The 21,640-nt window shown below is 51.0% G+C and overlaps 1 protein-coding gene across 2 annotated transcripts in view; it reads right to left on the bottom strand.

Annotated features, from left to right (window-relative positions):
- Nucleotides 1-2,064: 2,064 nt before the first annotated feature.
- znf407 (zinc finger protein 407) overlaps nucleotides 2,065-21,640 on the bottom strand; it is a 104,239-nt gene continuing 84,663 nt past the window's right edge. For both annotated transcript variants that reach the window (XM_023812614.2, XM_023812623.2), the window contains exon 9: nucleotides 2,065-3,760. In XM_023812614.2, coding sequence (XP_023668382.2) covers nucleotides 2,871-3,760 — 890 coding nt within the window. In that variant the 3' untranslated portion in view covers nucleotides 2,065-2,870. The remainder of the gene's footprint in view (nucleotides 3,761-21,640) is intronic.

The following is a 21,640-nucleotide window of genomic DNA, read 5'->3' as shown; positions in this document are numbered from 1 at the left end:
GTTATGACTCCCACCAAGGCCTTATTACACTGCTGGTAATCTGGGGGGGTGGGGGTAGGGGTGGTTCTCTGCCTTTCCCCCTGCTGCCTCCTGATTCCCAGCATCCTCTCTGGGTACAGACCCGTTCCAGGTTTCCATCAGCCGTGTCTGTGCCCCGAGACTCTCACCGGTGCCAGGCCTGTCAGGAAATTAACTCATCAGACGATGGCGGCAGCTGCTAATTTTTTCCCCTCACATGTCAGCCGGGTTGCCTGCTGTGGCTAATAACGCAGCCCCCCCCCCCCCATCTCTGATTAGGAAGTGATTCAGAAACAACATGGGCGGACACACGCGCCGCATGCTCACTCACGCACACACAGCTACATGGAAAGGCATGCAGGCAAGCAGCTACACACGCACACACACGCCTAGAACCTCTCACTCACACCTTAACTCACAAACACACATACCTAGAACCTCTCTCACACACACCTAGAACCTCACACATGCCTAGAATGTTTCTCTCTTCCACTCACACACACACACGTACAGAAACACGCACACACCGGTCACAGATACATGGACGGAGACACACACCTATACCGAAACACAGACACGCTCACACACACACACCAAGGTCCACACAAAGACACGCCACCCCCCCCACCCTCCCACGCACACACACACATACATACTGTGTTCCATGGTACTCTGTGTTATTATTTTCCATCCATCCATCCATGCATCCATCCATCCATCTCTTAACCACTTATCATGGTCAGGGATGGGGGGGGGGGGTGCTGGAGTCTGTCCCAGTCAGCGAGGGCACATGGCAGGGGTACACCCTATTATTTTGATCACAGTAAATGACAGTTTCAGGGAGGGTGTGAGTGAGTGTGGAGGGGTGGAGGGAGGACAGCGGGCAGGAGATGAGGGGGTTTCTGGGGTGGGGGGGGGAGGGTGATGCAGGGAATAGGTAGCGTTTCACAGCCAGATGAAACAGATTGGCTGTCAGGGACGGATGGGGATTTGGCGTCGAAAATTACAGGCTACCATTACGGCGTGAAAAAAAGGGGATTTCAGTAGAGGCCCTCTCCCTCCTCCGGCCTCCATTCATGTGAGGGATTGTAATCCAGCACACAGTGCCAGCATGCATTCGCTGGCTCCTGCTGCTGGGCCTGCAGCGCGCGGCGGTCATGTGACCGCGCGCCTTTGTGCCGCCAGCGCTCATTGTGCGACTGAAAGCCCCGGGGGGGGGGGGGGGGGGGGGGACAGAGGCTCCCAGTGCTGGACAATTCTTTTTTTCATGCAGGAATGCGGTTTTGGTCGGAGCTCAAGGTGTGCTTTTGGTGACAGATGGCCGCTTCCCGACTCCGTGCTGCTATTGGCCGATTCTGACCGCACGCACAATAAAGGATCACGCCAGTACAGTGTCTCCGACATGCACTCACGGCACAGTATGGTCAATGCAACACAGTGCATTTCTCACCTACTATTTCGAGCTGTATTTAAAAAATACAATCAAATGCAACCATAATCTGATATTTAACAATAAAACAAAAAAAGTGATCTCATCAGTCCACCCATGTTGATTAACTACAAGGTTCTTAACAAATTCATTTCCAACCGTAAAACATCTATTGAACTTTTATGGAGTTTTATCAGTTTTATAGAGTTTATTAGCCCTGCCTCACAGGTGGAATGCAGCTAAGGATTGTGGGTAAGTAGCTTTTAGGTTTGTTCCATTTTTAATTCCAAGTACTTACGTATAACCGTAACCCTCAACATGCATATTACACAGGCATGGCTGGATTATGGACCGAACCAGTGGGGGCCGGTGTCCGGGGGCCCCCAAAAGGATCATGATCCCTGGTGACAGGTACTCTGAATCTGACCCACACAGAACCACTACACTACAACCCAAGAGGAACCAAAAAGAATTAACACACTGGCAAATGGACCCAAGGAGAACCAGATGTTTGACTTGAGCCTGTTCCCCTCCCCGCTTCTGATACCCCAGCATCTGGACAGCAGAGAGCCTGCTGGAAACATGGGCACCAGGGCAAAAATGAACGGAGAAGAAGGTCATGGATCATCAGCGCTTTATTTCTGAATAGAGGGACGAGCTTTGCCCCTTAGCCATTAGCACCCCTTTCCTTGGTAACGGGGGGGGGGGGGGGGGTCAAGCAGTTTAACTCCTTCAATGCTATGTACAAACCTGGATGCATCTGCTCTGACACCCTAAACTACAGAAATTCCCGATGGACTTTTAAAAAACACACTGCTTTGCACCTCTTCTCAAAAAAAAACCCGACCACAGTCCAGAAGGACAAACACAAAGTGTTTTGCTTCCTTACTTGTGGTGTGGTGCAGAAGTGCATTGTGGGTGAAAGCGGACCATTAGTGGCCCTTTTTCCTGATAAATCCTAGGAAGGGGGGGAAAAAAAATACACCAAACGAATCAAAACCAAGCAACAAATAAACGAATATGCAAACATCTGACAGCTTTTTGAAGAGAGAGCCTATGTCATTTCCTGCAAAACACGCTGTGGAAAATGACTGTTCTTAGCCAACAGCTGTAATAAAAAACCAAAGCAAAAATGGTTGTACACAGCTGGACAGCTGACAGCACACGGAAGGTCCATGTGCAGATCACATATCTCGCTGCACTGCATCTGTAATCCTCTTCCAGCTTCTGAACGCTTTCTTTGTAATCATGCTCATTTCCTTGTGTAATTGTTGTAACTGTAGACTGCAGTACCACAGAAATTGACATCATCCTGAGTTATTATTGGTAGAAGTATTTGTTTTTAAAAAAAAAAGAAACGATTCAACACACAGCACGGCAAAACGAGCAGACAGCAGGATTGAATGCCCCTCTATCCTTCCCCTCACTCCTCCATGATGGTGTCCTGCGAGGTGGAGTTGGAATATACCACCACGCTTTCGACAGGGGCGGCCTCAGCACCGGTACCGTAGACAGCACCCTCCACCTGCAGTGCACCGTCCTCTAGCTCGGTTACGATGAAGTGGGTGCCCTGGTCGTTGACGATGACCTGCGTCAGCCCCTCCTTCATCATCAGCTGGGTCGCGGCAAACTGCAGCACCTCCTGCACGACGTCCTGGGGGCCCGGCACCCCCACGGCGGACCCCACTACCTGGGTCACCACCTCCACGGGCTCACCGGTCTGCTCCTCCAGCACCTCGCCGTAAACCTCCACCGCGGTCTGCTGTTCCACCTCCTCAGAATGCTCCTCTCCGCCCGTTGCCGGCCTGCTCTCGTAATCTTTGTCGTCCTTAGGGCTGACCTCCGGTTGGGCTCCACCCCCTCGCTGCTCGGCCCCGCCCAGCTCAGTAACGGCACAGAGCAGCGCATCCAGAGTGCTGGGCGACGTGGAGGTGGCCGCCCCCTCCGCGAGCTCCGACTCCCCAGACTCCACCAGCACGTACTGGGTGGCAGCGGTGCCATGGTGGTGCCCGGACGCTGCGGCAGTGGTGCCCCCGGTGATGACCTGCCCGTCCTCGGTGATGTGCAGCACCTCGGCCAGCGTCTGCAAGGCAGCAGCGGCGGACTCCTCCAGGGAGCTGTCCACGGCCAGCTCGCCCCCGTAGCCCTGGATTATGATGACCTGCTGCACGGCACCCGCCTCCTCGCCCGCTCGGGCGACCCCCACGTGCCGGGTACCCTGGGAGGCCTCGTCTGCTGCAAACGCCGTCTCAGTCTCCACAAAGGTGGCGCCCTGACCCTTCAGGCGGCACTCAAAGGACTTGGACACGATTCCTGAAAGAGGCGCACAGACAAACCGACACATCAGCACCACAGACATGAGAACCAGGACAGTGGACAATGGCTGCCTCCCCGACATCCACGACATACATCAGAAGACAGACTTTGAAAGCAGGTCTCAGTTGTCAGCGGTTCTGTGTTGGAGACCCTTTCTTTGCTGATCAGAAAGACATCCCGGTAGATCCAGCATCCCACCACATAGACCCACTCACTGTCCTGATTTCCTACAGACAGGGGGGTCTGTCAGACAATCCCTCCCAGCCCGGGGCCAGACCCACCCCGGTGCTCCCAGAGCACAAACACAGGCACAGTCTCGCCAGTAACACCTTATTACCATAATCATTTTTCTTCTCTTTCTGACTCACTTGCTCTGACTTTATATCCCGCCCCCCCCCAGCCCCCATTTTATTCAGAAACTTAATAACTTCAAGTGCTGTCCCGGATGATGTTGAAATACTGCCCCAATAAAAGGTAACGGCTCCAATCGAACCGTAAAGATTCACTGCGCTGTCCGTGCCTTAATGAATATCACATAGAAATATGTGTCGTTCGGGACGGCTGTCGGGGGCGGACCAGGGGCCATGCAAGGTGGGCGGAGCTCGTCTGCCACATTAAAGCATTCTAACCCTATTAGGTGCCGGGACGAGGCGGGACTGGCACGGCCACACGTGGCGATAGTAAATCCTGCAAGATTTAAATGCCATTTAGGTTTTATTGTGTGAGGAAGCGCTCAGATTTACGGGCTCTGCACCGCGTCACGTTCCCTGCATCTCCATCCCTGCCTCGCTTCAGCTCATGCCCCCGTTCCGATTAACACCGGCTCTTGACGCCCTGAGAATAAATAGCAAATGAATGAAAAGAGGAGCGACGTTCAGATTAAAATGTTTGCAAACGATCAGATGCGGTAGGCGCGGCCGGTGGGCGTCGTGCCGCCATGAATAAAATTATTCTGTTTTTTTCCCCCGAAACCTATTCGGGTCCCTCTGTCACTTAGTTAGTAACAATATGTAAAACGTGTCCTACTTCCCCGTTCCGCAGATCCAAGGAGCATCTTGATTTAGGCTGCTGTCAAATTTCGGGATGTTAGTCTGCGCTTATTATGTGAGTGTGTGCAGTGAAGTGCATGGGACTCTTCAGCCTAAGATGTATTTTAAGGACTGGATTCTGCTGCTTTTCTGGTCCTCGCTGTCCTCCCACATCTCTTCTGTCCAGTTTTCACACTTCATCTATAAAACCTGCGGGTCACGGGAAATACAGGAAATGTGAGTTTTCCCCTCCCAATGAAGTCCTCACAAGTGGGGGTGATGTCATCGGGGACGACCAATCACGTCCAAGTCCGCCGCTCCTCGAGGAGTGGAGCCTTGCGTGGTTAGGAAGGCCAGGCTTTCAGCGCCGGTCCCCGCGAATTTTTATTTTGAAATGTCGACGTTTCTGAAGATGCAGGTGTTTGTGTGCGTGTGCGAGTGACTAGTGAGTCATCTGGTGCCATGAAACCAGCAAACAGGCGAGGGAAGTCGACAGAACGCAGAAAATACACTCAAACCTGTTAATTAGGATGTAAGAGCAGTGTACATGGAGATGAACACACATTCCTGTGCATTAAAGTCATTGTTCCTCATCACAGTGTTTCCACTGGGGATAGGGCTGGTCGAAATAGCTGGCAAGCATCTGATGGTGCTGAAATATGCCTTCATTGTTTCCCCTCAGACTGAATACAGCCAAGATGGTGATGTCAGTGGTTCATACCGCAGAATGGCAGAGCGGGGCATTGATACTGGCTGAGTCTGGGTATTGGGAGAGACACTGAGCGCCGTCAATCTTTACAGTTCGATTGGAGCAGTTACCTTTTATTGGGGCAATATTTCAATGGAATGGGTGGAGCACTGAGACTGGCTGGGCCTGAGGGATGGGTGGGGCACTGAGACTGGCTGGGCCTGGGGGATGGGCGGGGCACTGAGACTGGCTGAGCCTGTGCAATGGGCGGGGCACTGAAACTGGCTGGGCCTGAGGGATGGGCGGGGCACTGAGACTGGCTGGGCCTGGGGGACGGGCGGAGGACTGAGACTGGCTGAGCCTGTGCAATGGGCGGGGCACTGAAACTGGCTGGGCCTGAGGGATGGGTGGGGCACTGAGACTGGCTGGGCCTGGGGGACGGGAGGAGGACTGAGACTGGCTGAGCCTGTGCAATGGGCGGGGCACTGAGAGTAGCCGAATCTGGAGGATGTGTGGAGCACTGAGACTGGCTGAACCAGGGTGATGATTTTGATACTAAGGTTTACATTTAACATTACAGAACACAGATGCATCTGCCGTATAAATATCACTCTCTGCACCACACCACATACACAACTAGATTAACACCATCCTGGTGTGATATGCACATATACAGATATTATTTAATTCCCCAGCAGATAAACAGTCTAAAAGTCGTACAATGTACCAAATTTACCCACCGCACTGGCAGGCCCGGTCTCACAGATCACGTGTATGTGTGAGGAGCGAGGGGGGTGGGCGGGGGGGTAGACAGGCAGGCTGTTTAGTAGAACCTGCTTTGTGTGAAGAAGGCGGGAGGGTGGGGGGGGGGGTGACTTAAAGAGCTTCATCGTGACTGTCAAGATATTTAAGGCTCAAGCTAAAATTCAGCAGACAGCTCTGCTCCTCAAAAAATAAAGTAAATAAAATGATAAAAATTCAGGGAATCTGCTGAGGAACAGAAAGTGAACAGATACCACAGGAAAGGTCACATTACATCTATGGAGTTGGGGGTCAGAAGGAAATCAGATTGTCATACTTCATATAGCAGATAAAGCTTTCTGACATGGTGAGGGGCAGTGAGGTGTCAGCCATGTTTGCCCCGCCCTGAGGGGTGTGTGTGTGTGTGTGTGTGTCTATGGGGGTAGGCGCTGTGTTATGATCCCTAATGTATGAGCATCATACCACATAAGCCCGTTTCCCTGACTATCAAAGGCTGATCACCGCACCGAGGGGATTGTACACTTAAATGTCATGTTTGTTTTGCGTTTGCTTATTTGTTTGCTTGCTTTGTTTGGCTTTGTTTTGTATTCTTTTAGTATTAGGTGAGCTTAATGAGATTAGTCGTTGACAAAGAGCTGGAGCACAAGGAGCTCTTGACGGGAACCTCGTCGCTCCTCAGATCTTCAGCTCCCGGCAATTCGGTGTCATGGGGAAACATAGATCTGCTCTCCCTCTGATGACATCACAGATTGGGGGGGCGGGGGGGGGGGCGTGGCATTCACTGCATATTCGTTGCAAACAACCCAAACGTCTCTCAGCGCTAGAAACTGAGTTCACCCCACAAAAGCCATCTCTCCCTTCCCTGACGAGCAGCACTGCGCCAGCAAACATAGCCACGGTTCCTGCTCTTTATCCATCTACTTCACTGATCTGGAGTCAGTGAGAAAAGGGGGCTTGGAATCCCACAAGGCTACCAGCTGATTTCAATCATTCCCCAGCACTGCTCAGACACAGTCAGACCTCCTCCTGCGCCTCATGCTCCTTAGATAAGCTCCACACCTTCAGTGTTTCACCCCAGTTCATGCTCTCAGGTTTCTGCTCTTAGGAAGCTCCATGAAGGACCACAGCTAGCATGCATTTGCATTCATTTATATAGCAAACACTTTGTCCAAAAACAAGGCAGATAATATATCACAAGAATCCAAGCATCAAGGAGCCACTGAAGGAGCCACTGAAGGAGCCACTGAAGGAGCCAGCTTCCAATGAATGATCCGCACCCGAGCGTTAGCTAAACAGCCTTTTACAAATGCTGCATTGTACAAGACTCTCAAAACGAACGTGCAAAGCCAAGCACCAGGACACCATCGCTAAGGTCCACCAAGCCCTGCCTGGCGCCATTTTGAAGGACCATATGTTGTTCTATATGAGGAAGAAAAGTCCATCATTGTTAAAATCACAGGTCCTCTGAAAACCTGAGGTTTATTAAGGAATCTACCACATGAAGTTGATATCCAGCCCCTCCCTCCATCAACAAGTCCTTCACCAAAGTCCTGACCTGTTTACTGATTCTTGACACTTCTGGAAGTCAAGAGAAGATGACATTTTAGCTGAAAACCCCTTTTTTTGCTAGTGACATTTGACCCACTAAATTAATACGCACACTGTTGCTTCAGGCTCATTTGAATGCAAATTCAACCAACAGCTTTTTTTTTTGGTTAAAAAAGGAGACAGGAGAGATGGGAGAACATGCCGCCCTGTCGGTTCAGCTGTCACACTTGGGTTGATCGGTGGCCTCCGTATCACAAAATAGGCCAGACGAGAGGGACAATGGCCACGGACGGCACCTTTAATGAGTGATGAAGCCCAAGAGGTAGTGGGCCTGACAACAGCCCATTCCACAGTTTTACATTTTTGACAGCTCTCCTCATATTCTTAACTGTTAATGAGAGCGAAAGTGGACAGAAGCAGTGATGGTTCGTAATGCTCAAGGGGGCTGAAGGGGGTCTGACCGGGGCAGCACACCCAGGAGAAGGGCAGTAAACATAGACCCACACCTGCACAATTACAATAAAATTCCTGATCCCTTCGCTTCCCTTAGCTGGTAGCTGACGACACTTGAATGAGCCTTGCAAAGTACGATGATGGCGTTTAATAGGGGCACTCGCAGGACTCGCTATGGTCGCCTCATTAAAGGAGCGCCATTGCTAAGCAATCCCATGGACGCTTCTCTGCGAAGCCTTCAGAACACCTCACGTGGTCCACCAAGACTCTTATGATGCGGATCATGGAGTATAATGTTATAAATAATAATGATAATTAAACAGAGTGTATTTATAAGAACCATGTTACTATAACCTACAGAGCAGCTCTTCAGGGGTTCACGTGACGTACACGCACCTCTCTCTCTCTCTCAGGGCAGGAGCACCAGCTCCACGTTCGCCTGGAAGCACAGAATCACACCTTGGGCTTTTCTCTTGGTCCCCATCCCAGGACCTTCAGCCCCAAAGAATGAGGGGAGTGGCATGCTGCAGAAGTGTCATCGCTGATGACGGATCTCGCACGCGGAGCTCAGCTCAGTCCCTACACAGACTCACAGAGCCGCTCCCGCCTTCACGGGATTGTCATGGGATGATTACTCTGTGGGATTATCACCCCGCTGACTCCGGGACAGACAGCCAGAGACAACTTCAAGTAAAACCACACATGCCGGTACTTATCAATTGGTATTTATCAAAATATATCAATTTGTCAATAAATTATCAAGAGTTAAGTCAAGATCAATCAGGAATAACACACATTCCTACAGGAAGAGGACAAGCCATGTTTCTGTAATCAGTCTTTTAAAGACAGGGAAAGTGGAGAATGATGGCTTGTAGTGGTTTTAGTGGACTCAGTTACTGGCTCACGCGCTGGGGGGGTGGGGGTTTCACATATTAACTCGCCGTTCCTGAGCGTGAGCATGCACGCTGACACACGGCATCGTGATGCAGTCCCCCTCGGAGAAGCTTTGACCGCATCACACGTCACGCTTGGATCTGCCCGTCTGATTGAAGAGAAATCAATTTAGAATCCTTTCAAACGTTTGTGCCCACAAAATTAGTTACTGTTTCACAACGTTGTTGCTGATTCATTGACAAATGCTCACTGTGCGAGAGAGTATCCCTGAATCACAGCCTTGCGTACCTCCACAGGGTATTAGGTACCAAGGTCATTAGACAAGGGCTTTATTCCCCACTACATCAACTGCCCCAAAACTGAGACATTTCTAGAATATGGCCCATGTGTCATAAACTTCAACCCTACCTGATATGAACCCTTCAGAATGACCGTCTTCTTTGTGTACACATTTCACTATATATCACTTTACAGAACAGAACATATATTAAACAGTATGAATCCCCAAACCGTAAACCATCTATGCATAAATAAACACAGATGCTCCTCGAATGGGCTCACGTTCTGAAGAACACATCCTAAGTTGAAAATATCACAAGTCCAACTGGAATACGATGTATGTATGCACATGCAGGACAGAAACCATCATCGAGCGAGAAAAATGAGCAGAAGACAGACGCCTTGCACAAGGCCTCGGTCTGTACACACCCCCTCTTTCACTAACTGCTCACCTGGCCAATCAGATATTAGCTGTCAAACCCCACAGGAAGCAGAACATCACCCACCTCACCGGATGCGGAGAGAATCAGTGTTTCTCACAATTAAATCTTGAGGAGACGGGGGGTTTGAGGTCTCCACCCATTTAAGGGGGTCTAGGTGGTTGTATTGGCTGGTTTTGATTAGCGGGGGGGTTACACCCCCCCTCCCCCCCATGCATTAATCTATCTGTCTTTCCGTTTTGCTGCTGGCTGAGCAGAGGGGCGGGGCAGTGGCTGTGGAGGAGCTGCACTCACTCGTTCATAAACCCGTCAATCGAATCCCCCGAGGCTCTGCTTTGATTACTTCAGCAAATTAGCCATGTCACATCCTGGTACGAATTAACCGGTCAGGTTTAGTTTTGAGCTTAATTAACACTGCTCCTCCCTCTCTCCCACACTCGCTCTCTCTCTCCTGATTTGTTGATTAATTATGAAAATTTAGTTAGGAAAAGCAATGCTAATTATTAATCAAAAAGTAATTATCTGGTGTAATTAACCAAAAAAAGTTTGTTTTTTTTGTTCCTGTTGTGGTATTTCTGGCCTTATGGGATGAGGAGGCCATAGAGGGTCCAGCTCGTTTAGGGGGGGGGGGCTCAGCCGAATGCTCCGGCCCCACCCCCTCCAAAGACGGCCTCCGTATTTAGTGAGTGCATTAGCCTAGGCTCCACAGGTAAACACGTTCTGACCACGGTGTCCTGAGGTCCTCTTTGTCTGCATGTGACGTCACTGGGAGGGGGGTGGGGGGTGGGGGATCATAAAAGGCACCGTAAACGCTGTCTGTCCTGAACCCCGGCTCACCTCGAGCGAGCGCTGTGCTCCCTGAGAGGTGCAAATAAAACACTTGGCTGTTAACATGCGGCTGTCAAGTCGGGCCGCGCTGGACGCGGGGGGGGGGGGGGGGGGGGGCATAAATCAGAAGCTTAAAGGAATCAGGGTTCATCAGATGTCCTCAGACTTACCTTGCTAAGACGCGCTCCGCAGCCGATCTGTTTATATTACCCCCAGATCATCCCCGTAATATTTACTCTCTATTTACCAAGTCGAGGCAATATGAGCGTATTTATCACTCGCCTTTGGCTAAATATAGTGTTTCCTGGGCAGTCAAGCTGCCGCTGTGGGAGGTTTGGCCCTAATCTCCATCTCCAGGCTGACAGGCAGGAGAATTCCTGACCAGGGCCTCGTTTCATCTCCGCGTCTCTGTGTATCTGACAGTGTAAATATTTAGCGATACTGGACTCGCCTTGTGATCCTGGCCAGATGGACTGATTGATGTGTCCCCCTCGCACTGCCAAGAAGCCATAGGCGTGTTGCATAAGCCACTCCTCCGCCTCCCGGGGGGGGGGGGGGGGGGGGGGGGCGGGGCACCAGAGCCTGGACACAGCTCTCAAACCTCAGGTACGCGATACCGGGCTGCTGGGGGGCTCACAGCCTTGGCACTGAACACATCAGGGCGGGGGGGCCGCTGCCTCCCCCTTCCTTCCCCAGCCGTGATACTCTAGGTCACATGACGAGGCTGGGGGTGCCCTGTCCATTCACATACGGCAGTGACACCAAGATGTCCTCCGCTTTCCTTTATTAAGCATAAAATCCCCAAAATGGTGTCTTATCAGTAATGGAAATGGTTCTTAGCCACACGTCTCTCTTGAACAGCTTCAGTCATTAAATAAACACTCCCAGAATTCACCAAGGCAGCTCCGTGTGTCCGGGCTATGCTCTGCCGCCCCTCACCCTCACCCGCGTGCCTCCCGTGCTCCGCCGGACTCGCGCCGCGAAGGGAAAACCCCCACGGGAGGGTTCCCCTCTGCTGAGATGTGGCCTCAAAAGTGGTGTGATTGTCATGGAAACTCGAGTGAGCCCGGGGGGTGAGCCTGTCCCAATTTGTCTCTCTTATTCATGCATTTAAACGTTTAACTCCTCACCCCCCAACTCTCTGGTTCCGCGAGACTAAGATGGGAGACATTTGTTAGCTTATTATAAGCAGCAGAACCTATGCAAGCCAAAGCCAACGTAAAAGGCTCAAAAGGAGGGCAGGTGCCGTACAGACTGGCCATGATGGAGAAAATGCCTGGGCGAAGCCGAACCACGAGCAAACTGGGACAGAGTAGCGTTGTGTAAGCTCCAAACTGGGCTGCAGATACCTGATATAATTTGTACATAATCTGATGGCAAGCAATTGTGATAAAGACGACAGAATGCAGGAAACCATATGTCACACTTTCATGCAGCTGTCAGAGTATATACACACACTCTATCACAGCGAGTGGGCATGGCTACAAGGAGATACTGGTTATGAAGAGGGAGCGGCTAAAAGAGATACTGTGAGGGGGTAATTTGAAAGGGGGGGAGGTGCTGGTTACAATAGACAATGGGAGGAGCTGTTACAAATAAGGGAATGTGTCTACATGAGATAATGAGTAGGACTATTACAGAGACACAGGACATACTGGGAGAGTTCAGTTACAGAGAGGGGGAGCATTTCAGGCCTGTCAGACCGGGTATAGCTCTTTGCACTTAAATTGTAGTAAAATAAATCTTCATTTAACTGTGTAAGGATCAACATTTAAACAGCATGTTACAGAGACATAAGCAGGGCAGAGAGAGGGTGGTCTGTGAGGAGAAGACACCTCGTGTGTAACACGCAAACGGGTCCCACCTGAAACATGGATTCAGCGCAATGAGACTTTTTATTTTCATTTACCTCAGAGGGGAATCTACTTTGTTCATCTAACTGTGTTCCAGCTTCTAAATCACATTGCCGTGGTGATATGGTGGGCCAGCCAGTCCCTGGTCTTTTACTGGAATTACCTGTCAAGTGTGCATTGGATTTCAGAAGTACTGCTGCATTTATATTCTTGTAAGTAAATTATTTTAAAAACACGCACACACAAAGCCCAGTAAACTCAGCCAAGCAAATGGCATTTGGGTGTTTAGAGCAGTGATGCCGCACGACTAACTGCTCGTGCTGTGTGGGGGCTGAGGTGGTCACCCCCACAACCCCCCAGCTACTCTGAACGTCGCTCCCCCATCATCACGACTGAAGCCCACCCACTCCAAGGCTGCTCTGAAATGCCCCCACCCACACACACCCACACAGTCTGACCACAGACTAACACATCGATCTGTTGTGGCTTGCCCCTTGCCCCCACCAGACCCCCACCCCACATGCCACTCGACTCTTCACACCCCACACATGTTCGAGGTTCAGGCCGACTGGCGATCGGTGCAGCACGTGCAGCCTGATGCCTGAGGGGTCCTAGTGCCCCTCCTCTCCCTCCTCGCTCATTCTGCTGGAGGATGACTGACCACAGCCACACTTGACCTATGCACTCTGAGACAAAGTGCTGGACTAAAACAGCATTTATATCAAGAATAACCCATCACTTATGGAGGAAGGGAGCGGCAGTAAATAGCGGTTCGAAGTGACTTGCACGCTCTCCACAGCCATTAACCAGCCTTTTTCGCCGCAGTACTCTGCCTCTTACAATAGAGGGCAGGATGATTTTCTGACCCATTGCTGCTCTCTTCTCTCTCAGTTGTGAGACACAGGGTTTATCCATCTTCCCTTTTGTATATTTACACAGCTGCATTTTTTTACGAGCGTAAGGTAACACAGCAGGGTGGCACCCCAGCGTGAAAACATCAGCTTCCTCTTTCTGTGACTGAGAGCTGCTCCAACCCTGTTCCTTCTCATGCCCCTTGCCGCCCCATGCCTGCCCATCCTGCCCCGTGCCTGTCCATCCTGCTCCGTGCCTCCCCCTGCCACCCTGTGCCTCCCCCTGCCACCCTGTGCCTTGCCATCCTGCCCCGTGCCTCACCATCCTGCTCCGTGCCTCCCGGTGCTGCCCCATGCCTCCCCCTGCCATCCTGTGCCACACCATCCTGCCCCGTGCCTCATCATCCTGCTCCGTGCCTCCCGGTGCTGCCCCATGCCTCCCCCTGGCATCCTGTGCCTCACCATCCTGCCCTGTGCCTCACCATCCTGCTCTGTGCCTCCCGGTCCTGCCCCATGCCTCCCCCTGCCACCCTGTGCCTCCCCCTGCCACCCTGTGCCTTGCCATCCTGCCCCATGCCTGCCCATCCTACTCTGTGCCTCCCCCTGCCATCCTGTGCCTTGCCATCCTGCCCCGTGCCTCCCCATGGGTCCACAGATCCTTGAGGAATCCCCTGTGCCCCTCCTCTGACTTTTCAAAAAAGCAAGATATGGATATTGTCTTACCATCTCCAAAAGGCTGTTAAAGGCCAGATCAAATTGCACATCCCAACAAATCATCAGGAAATAGAAAATGCCGGCCAAAAGAATTAACAACACACCAAAAACAGAGCAGTTGGGAAAGTGCTGGCGCAGGTCTAGAACCTTCTCACAGGACAGGGCAGGAAGAATCACTGTGTACATGGACATCAGTGACAGAGGTAAATATCAGAGTTTTCATGGTCACCTCTGACTGTCAAAAGCAGTGCTGACAGCAGGAGAAGGTATCTCACGGTATAACACACAGAGTTAGGGACAAAAACAGTCACGAAGAACAGGCACCATGTGGTCCAGACTGAAGAACAGGCACCATGTGGTCCAGACTGCAGCTCTAGCTGACCTGAAAGGTCAACCAATATGTCACTAAGACTGGAGAAACTGGTCACACGGCAGCCCTGGGAGACCATTATATGCCTGTCCCAGGGGTCTCGCACCTCGGTGAAGATCATCAGCTACAAGAGAAGACCTTCTGCTGTCCGCTGAGACCCAAGTGACAGCTAACAAAGCAACGTTAGCACTGTATATAAAAAGCTAGCGAACTGTGGAACAGGTAGGAAAAAAGCAATTAGACTTAGATTATCAACTAGAATTTTGAATACAATGAGTTTTACAGGCGTAGCAATCACAGGAGGTCGAAGGGGGATATCGCTCCGGCCAGGTTGTTTAGCTGAAGTTAAGGCCGAAACCTGGAGGTCGAATCGCACCCTCTCTGCGTCTGTGGCGCTTTCATCCCACTATCAGGCATAACTAACCGAATGTCTCTTTAGCCAGATCAGCCTAGCTACCCGGCACAGGCGGTGAACCCACGCTGTGTGACCTCTGACCTTCAGCTGCCCCCGTTAACCTCATCCCTGATTTTGTTTGATTTTAAGTCTTCAGGAACCAGATATGCAGCAGACACTGGATGCTACCCAAGGAAGCATAGGGTACAGCCCGCAGTCACACACTGCAGCCAGTCCAGCACAGAGCCCGCAGTCACACACTGCAGCCAGTCCAGCACAGAGCCCGCAGTCACACACTGCAGCCAGTCCAGCACAGAGCCCGCAGTCACACACTGCAGCCAGTCCAGCACAGAGCCCGCAGTCACACACTGCAGCCAGTCCAGCACAGAGCCCGCAGTCACACACTGCAGCCAGTCCAGCACAGAGCCCGCAGTCACACACTGCAGCCAGTCCAGCACAGAGCCCTCAGTCACACACTGCAGCCAGTCCAGCACAGAGCCCTCAGTCACACACTGCAGCCAGCCCAGCACAGAGCCCGCAGTCACACACTGCAGCCAGTCCAGCACAGAGCCCGCAGTCACACACTGCAGCCAGTCCAGCACAGAGCCCGCAGTCACACACTGCAGCCAGTCGGCCTACTTTCCTGTACCTGGGGAAACCCCTCCTCCTGAAAACAGGGAGAACGTGCAACCTCACACTAAACACAAGTGGTTTCTTTATCCAAAGTTGTTTTTTCCCAATTTTCCTTTGGGTCCCTCCTGCCCCCTGGAGAAGCCCCCACCTTCATTATATTATCATTACTGAGCCAGAGTCCTGAATGCCCACCACCCCCGGAGAGCCCCCCCCCCTGCTCCCCTGTGCCTCTTTAACAAGGTCCCTAGCGTCCCCCGCAGTCCCCTGCCCTGCCTGTAGGGGGCTTAACCCCTGACACGTCCGTCCCTCTAAATCTGCAGCTAAGCTAGAAATTCAGACATGAAAGCAAAGAATGATGCTGGAGAAGATGGATTTCGGTTTATCCACGTCAAAGACGGAAAAGAAGAGAGAGCTGACAGACAGCTGTCACAGCACTGCGAGGCGTTAAGGCGAGGGGCGTTAAGGCGAGGGGCGTTAAGGCGAGGGGCGTCCTGGTGACAGCACTGGCACTCAGACCAAAGGGAGACTGAGACCCCTGCCACCAGGTAGCTATGGGCCGGGGACTGTCTCGGTCAGGCTGGTTCGGCCAAACACCTGTGACGACAAGTGAGCTCTTACATGCCACCTCTGGCTGGGGTTCGAGCAACGCGGCAATGAGAAATGTCAATGGAGGAGGAAAGACCCAAAACACAAACTAATCATCGATCCGCTTGCCTTATGCAGGGCTGCGGGGGTCCAGAGCCAATCCCAGAAGCTATAGGAGCAAGACAGGGAATAACCCAGGATGGGGAGCCAACCCCTCACAGGGCACACACACACACACACACACACACACACACAGAGCTACACACACACACACACAGAGCTACACACACACACACTGAGCTACACACACACACACACACACACACAGACAGACACACACACCATTCATACACATGTTCGGGCAATTTGGCAACTCCAACTCACTAACCCAGCGGAAGCCCAACGACAGCTTTGGGAGAACAGTCACACACCAATCAGATGTAAGAGTCTAGAACCCTGGTCCCAGACTGCTAACCACTGCACCACCACGCTGCCAAAGCCTAATCTAAAGGCACGCCTTTAAAAGATCCATGCATGCAGAAGTGACAGTCTGACACTGATATGAAATAATAAATTAATACCAGCACGATGACAAACACATACCCTACCCAGCCGAAACCTCGGCCGAAAGTAACCAAACAAAATATAAGACATTTTTAGTTTTCTGATTACAGTCACAGACTTTTATAAACTTGCCCCTTCTGGGGACTGAATGGTCCCCCATAATGTGAAAATAACAGGTTTTTATCACATTGTTCCTGCTGCCTGGCACAGAGAAGTATATGACGGGCTGAATGCCGTTCCGAATACGACTGCCACGGTCCGGATGCGGGGCAACACACAGCGGTCTGCTCCTCCTGCAGGAGCCCGTCACAAGGCAGACCTCCACCTGACCCCGAGGGCAATGTCACCCTGCTAACCCTCCTAACCCTAACCCTAACCCTAACCCTCCTAACCCTAACCGCCACCAGGCAAGGTGTCTGTCAAAAGGCTGTAGGACACGGGCATAGAAAACAGCTGAAAAAGGCCACTGATGAAAAAATGTAGACCAAAGATCACAGACCGAGATGGGTCTGCCAAAGCAAATGCACAGAAATGATGAGAAAGGATATGGATGGAGGATTATGAGCGCAGGTTTATCGGTCAATGCAGAGCGTGAATGAAATTCTTCCCTCTGCTGTCTGCTATGCATTCCAGTGAATGAACTGTCCACAGCTGGAGACGTCAGGCTATTACCTCAGCAGCTGGGCCAGCCAGAAATGCAGCGGCTCCCGAACCCAAGGTGGGCATCACCTTTCAGGGGCTCCCTACTGGGGGACAGGGGGCCCCCTCCTGAGCGCGCCCATGCTTCAGAAGACCCTCTGCCAGCCTGGAAACCCCGGGGTCAGCAGGCACCCCCAAGGGCCCCGCCGTCAACTGGCAGATGGTGATTCTCTCAAGTCTCAGGGAACATATGCTAAGGCTTCCCGTCACATCGCCAGCTGCGTACTCATGGCGTCCGGAGGTGATCATCACACCTTCACGTGCCTGCAACGGGAGCGCCGTGGAAACGGCCCGACAGCGAAACATGAGGTGAGACCTAAAGTCATACTGGGTACACGCACATGCCCAGTCCCAGGAGCACAGGCATGCTGAAGCGACCCTAGAAGGTAGGCAGGCTTTCTTCTGAGACACTCCAGAACTAAAGTATAAATAACATGCCTAACATCCACAGATGATCCTGTCCCCTCCTGTGCTCCAAGCCACACCAGATGCTGAGCTACCCTTTGCTGATCAATAACAGTGAATCTCCTGCACAGCACAGGTTTCAAACCAGTAACCGTGATGGACACAGCCGACTCTTCCTCCCCTGGCTTCTGTACCCCTCCTGCATACCCACTGCTGGAGGACAGCCGCCGTGAAAGCTTCTGGAAGGTTCCACGGTCGCTCATCCTTCCCGTAAACCCTCTTCCCATCCGGTTGATAGCAAAGGCACTTTTTTAAAAAGAGAAAAAAGAAGTGAACAGACAGACGAGAGCCCACGGCCCGCGAAGCCTGTCACATTACAGAAACATGCCTCTGTACAGTAACAGTAAATATCCCTAATTGAAGTGGAAAAGCCATCCCACCCCCCCACTGCAACAGCATTTTTGATGAGTGGTAAATTGGAAATGATTCTTTGTGCCAAAGCCGCACGGAGGTGCCTTTCCACTGCGAGCCTGCCAGTCACCGGCAGTGGGTGGGTTAGGCTGCCGTCAATCCGAGCATCAGAGGCAGAGGGAACTGGGAGACTCCAGGCCGGAGTGAGGCGAGGGGCAAAGGCGCCGCGGGACCAGGATCTGACTGTCTGAAGGCATGAAGGTACCCAGGAATTCTGCCATCATTAGTGCCCCCCCCCCCCTCCCCAATAATGCAGATTGAGCAGGTCTGGCTGGGGGGTGGGATGGGAAGCACAAAAGGAGTGTAATTGCAGAAAAAGGGGGGGAATCTTACAACTAAACCTCCTCTTGCCAAATCGAATAGGAAGCACTAATTTATTCAAATGGTGGTTTAAGTTCACACTGCAGGGCATGTTAAAGGATACAGAGCTAATGGAGGCCTGTGTGTGTGTGTGTGTGTGTGTGTGTGTGGGCAGTGTGTGCGTGATATGAGGGTGTCTGTGTGGTGTGTGAGGTATGTGTGTTTCTGTGGTGGGTGTGTGCATTCATGTGCATATGTGTTTTGTGTACACATGCAGAGTGTATGAGTGTGTTGTGTGTGTTGTGAGTATGTGTGTGAGTGATGTGTGTGTGTGTTTTGAGTGTGTGTGTTGTGTGTGATGTGTGTGTGTGTTTTGAGTGTGTGTTGTGTGTGTGAGTGATGTGTGTGTGTGTTTTGAGTGTGTGTGTTGTGTGTGTGAGTGATGTGTGTGTGTGTTGTGAGTGATGTGTGTGTGTGTTTTTGTGTGTGTTGTGTGTGTGTGTTTTGAGTGTGTGTGTTGTGTGTGAGTGATGTGTGTGTGTTTTTGTGTGTGTTGTGTGTGTGTGTGTTTTGAGTATGTGTGTTGTGTGTGAGTGATGTGTGTGTTTTGTGTGTGTGTTGTGTGTGAGTGATGTGTGTGTGTGTTTTGAGTGTGTGTGTTGTGTGTGAGTGATGTGTGTGTTTTGTGAGTGTGTGTGTTGTGTGTGAGTGATGTGTGTGTGTGTTTTGTGTGTGTGTTGTGTGTGAGTGATGTGTGTGTGTGTTTTGAGTGTGTGTGTTGTGTGTGAGTGATGTGTGTGTGTGTTTTGAGTGTGTGTGTTGTGTGTGAGTGATGTGTGTGTGTGTTTTGAGTGTGTGTGTTGTGTGTGAGTGATGTGTGTGTGTGTTTTGAGTGTGTGAGTTGAGCAGGTCAAGCAGTATAAGAATACATAGTCATCTTGTGCCCAGCGCCAAATTAATTGCACCAATTATTCTAGGAGAGAGTTGTCTGATGTGGACCTGTGGAGGGGGGGGGGCTGCATGTTTAATTAGCTGTCCGGTTAAATAATTGATCGGAGTGAAAGAGAAATAGATGGGTGGGTGGGAGAGCCCTTCATCATGTCTGTATGGAGGAGTACACAATCAGGAGGGGCCTGGGGGGGGGGGCTGGTGAAGAGTAACCCCACCCACCGATGTCTCTCGTTAACCGAGCCAAAACTTGTCTTCACAGCCCCCTCCCGCCCCCTAGCTATCGACAAAGAAAATGTCCTGAAATTCCTGAGCGATATTCTTCAGGATTGGAGACAGGTGATGGCCATGGACTGCGCACAGTCAGATGTCTAACTATGTTGGTGTGAGTTTGCTCACAAATTCCTGCAAAGAGAAAAAGAGCGTATGCATGTATGCCAGGCCCAAGCACCCCGTCCTCCACACACACACACACACACACACACACACACACACTGCCACGGAGGCAGGAAGCACGTGAAGCGGGCGGCGGTTTTAATTAAGGAGAGGAGCGATTCTGCTAATCTGACAGACCGAGCGTAAGTGATGAAAGGCGCTTGTACCTCCTCATCCATTTCACGTTTGTTCCAATCAATTATTTACCCAGACAGCCAATTAAGAGGCGGGGGAGCTCTGGGTCTAGCTCACCACGGCAACGCCGAATCATTCCACTTTGTAAGAGGTCGCAGGAGGGCCGTGCTGCCATCTAAAGCTTGCTGGAACACGCAGAGTCCAGCACACCCTAGATTTGAGCCACCCGCCCCCCCCCCCCGACTGACCCTTTGCAGGATGCTGTGTACCTGTGACAGGGAGGGGCATGTAAAATGACTTCATGTGACATGGTCTAGGATATTGAGAACAGAGGAAAAAAAACACCCATACATACTGATGGCTGCAGAGCACATCTTCAAGCTAAAGTGTAACCGCATGCTAACAGAAAATGCAACGCTAATCAGAACCGAGAATGCGACACGAACCACGTTAACAGAGGAGGTACTGCTAATCATAAACACTTGCTAACAGAGAACCCAATGCTAATCAGAAATACACACTAACAGAAAACGGTGCTAATCAAATTCTCACGCTCACAGAAAACGCAACGCTAATCAGAACTGCATGTTAACAGAGGACGCAATGCTAATCAGAACTGCATGCTAACAAAGAACCTGATACTAATCAAAACCACATGCTAACAGAGAATGCAACGCTAATCAGATCTGCATGCTAACAGAGAACCCAATGCTAATAAAAGCTGCAAACTAACAGAGAACGCAGCGGTAATTAGAACAGCATGCTGAGGATGTGATGCTAATCAGAACCACATGCTAACAGAGAACCTAATGCTAATCAAAACCGTACACTAATAGAGAACCCAACACTAATCAGAACCACACAGTAACCGAGAACATGACGCTAAATCAGAACTGCATGCTAATAGCGAACGCAATGCTAATCAGAACCGCATGCAAACAGAGAACGTTACGCTGATCAGAACGGCATGCTAACACTGGATGCAATGCTAATCAGAACCGCCCGCTAACAAGAGCAAAATGCTAATTTGAACCTCATGCTAACTATGAACCGTATGCAGACGTATCACCCTGATGTATAACCACACACTGAGCAGGGCTCTTTGGGTAGAACTGCTCGCTAAGTACTTGAAATAAACTGTTAGTATCCAGCAGCTTTGTTTACTCACACAATTGCATGTAAGATAACTCATGACAAACACAGAGGGAGTGTTTTTCTCTGCTACAGGCAGGTAAAGAAACAATTAGCGTAGCTCTCAGGTCAATCCAGGCAAATCAATAGTCCCTGATGCCATTATAAGCCTATTGACCAAATAATACTCTTCACCCTGACTCACCCCCCCCCACACCAGCAAGAGTAAGAAGGGATCAAGCTTTTCAGAGCAGAGCTAATTAGCCCAAGAGTCGTGCATATATGGACAGCCCACAAAAGACATTACACTCAACTGGTCAGGTCTTACAAATTGAGAGCTGTGCATATTTAACATCCAGCAGGAGAAGCGGTGGTCTTCTAGTCTGGCCTGACAAAATTGGCCTATGAACTGCAAATTTTTCTGTGGGAAAATGAGGGGGCTGGTGGTACAACTGTACACATTACATTC

This window comes from Paramormyrops kingsleyae, chromosome 9, assembly GCF_048594095.1.
Source record: "Paramormyrops kingsleyae isolate MSU_618 chromosome 9, PKINGS_0.4, whole genome shotgun sequence".
NCBI classification, from domain to species: Eukaryota; Metazoa; Chordata; class Actinopteri; order Osteoglossiformes; family Mormyridae; genus Paramormyrops; species Paramormyrops kingsleyae.
This window is presented reverse-complemented; position numbering and strand designations above follow the sequence as displayed.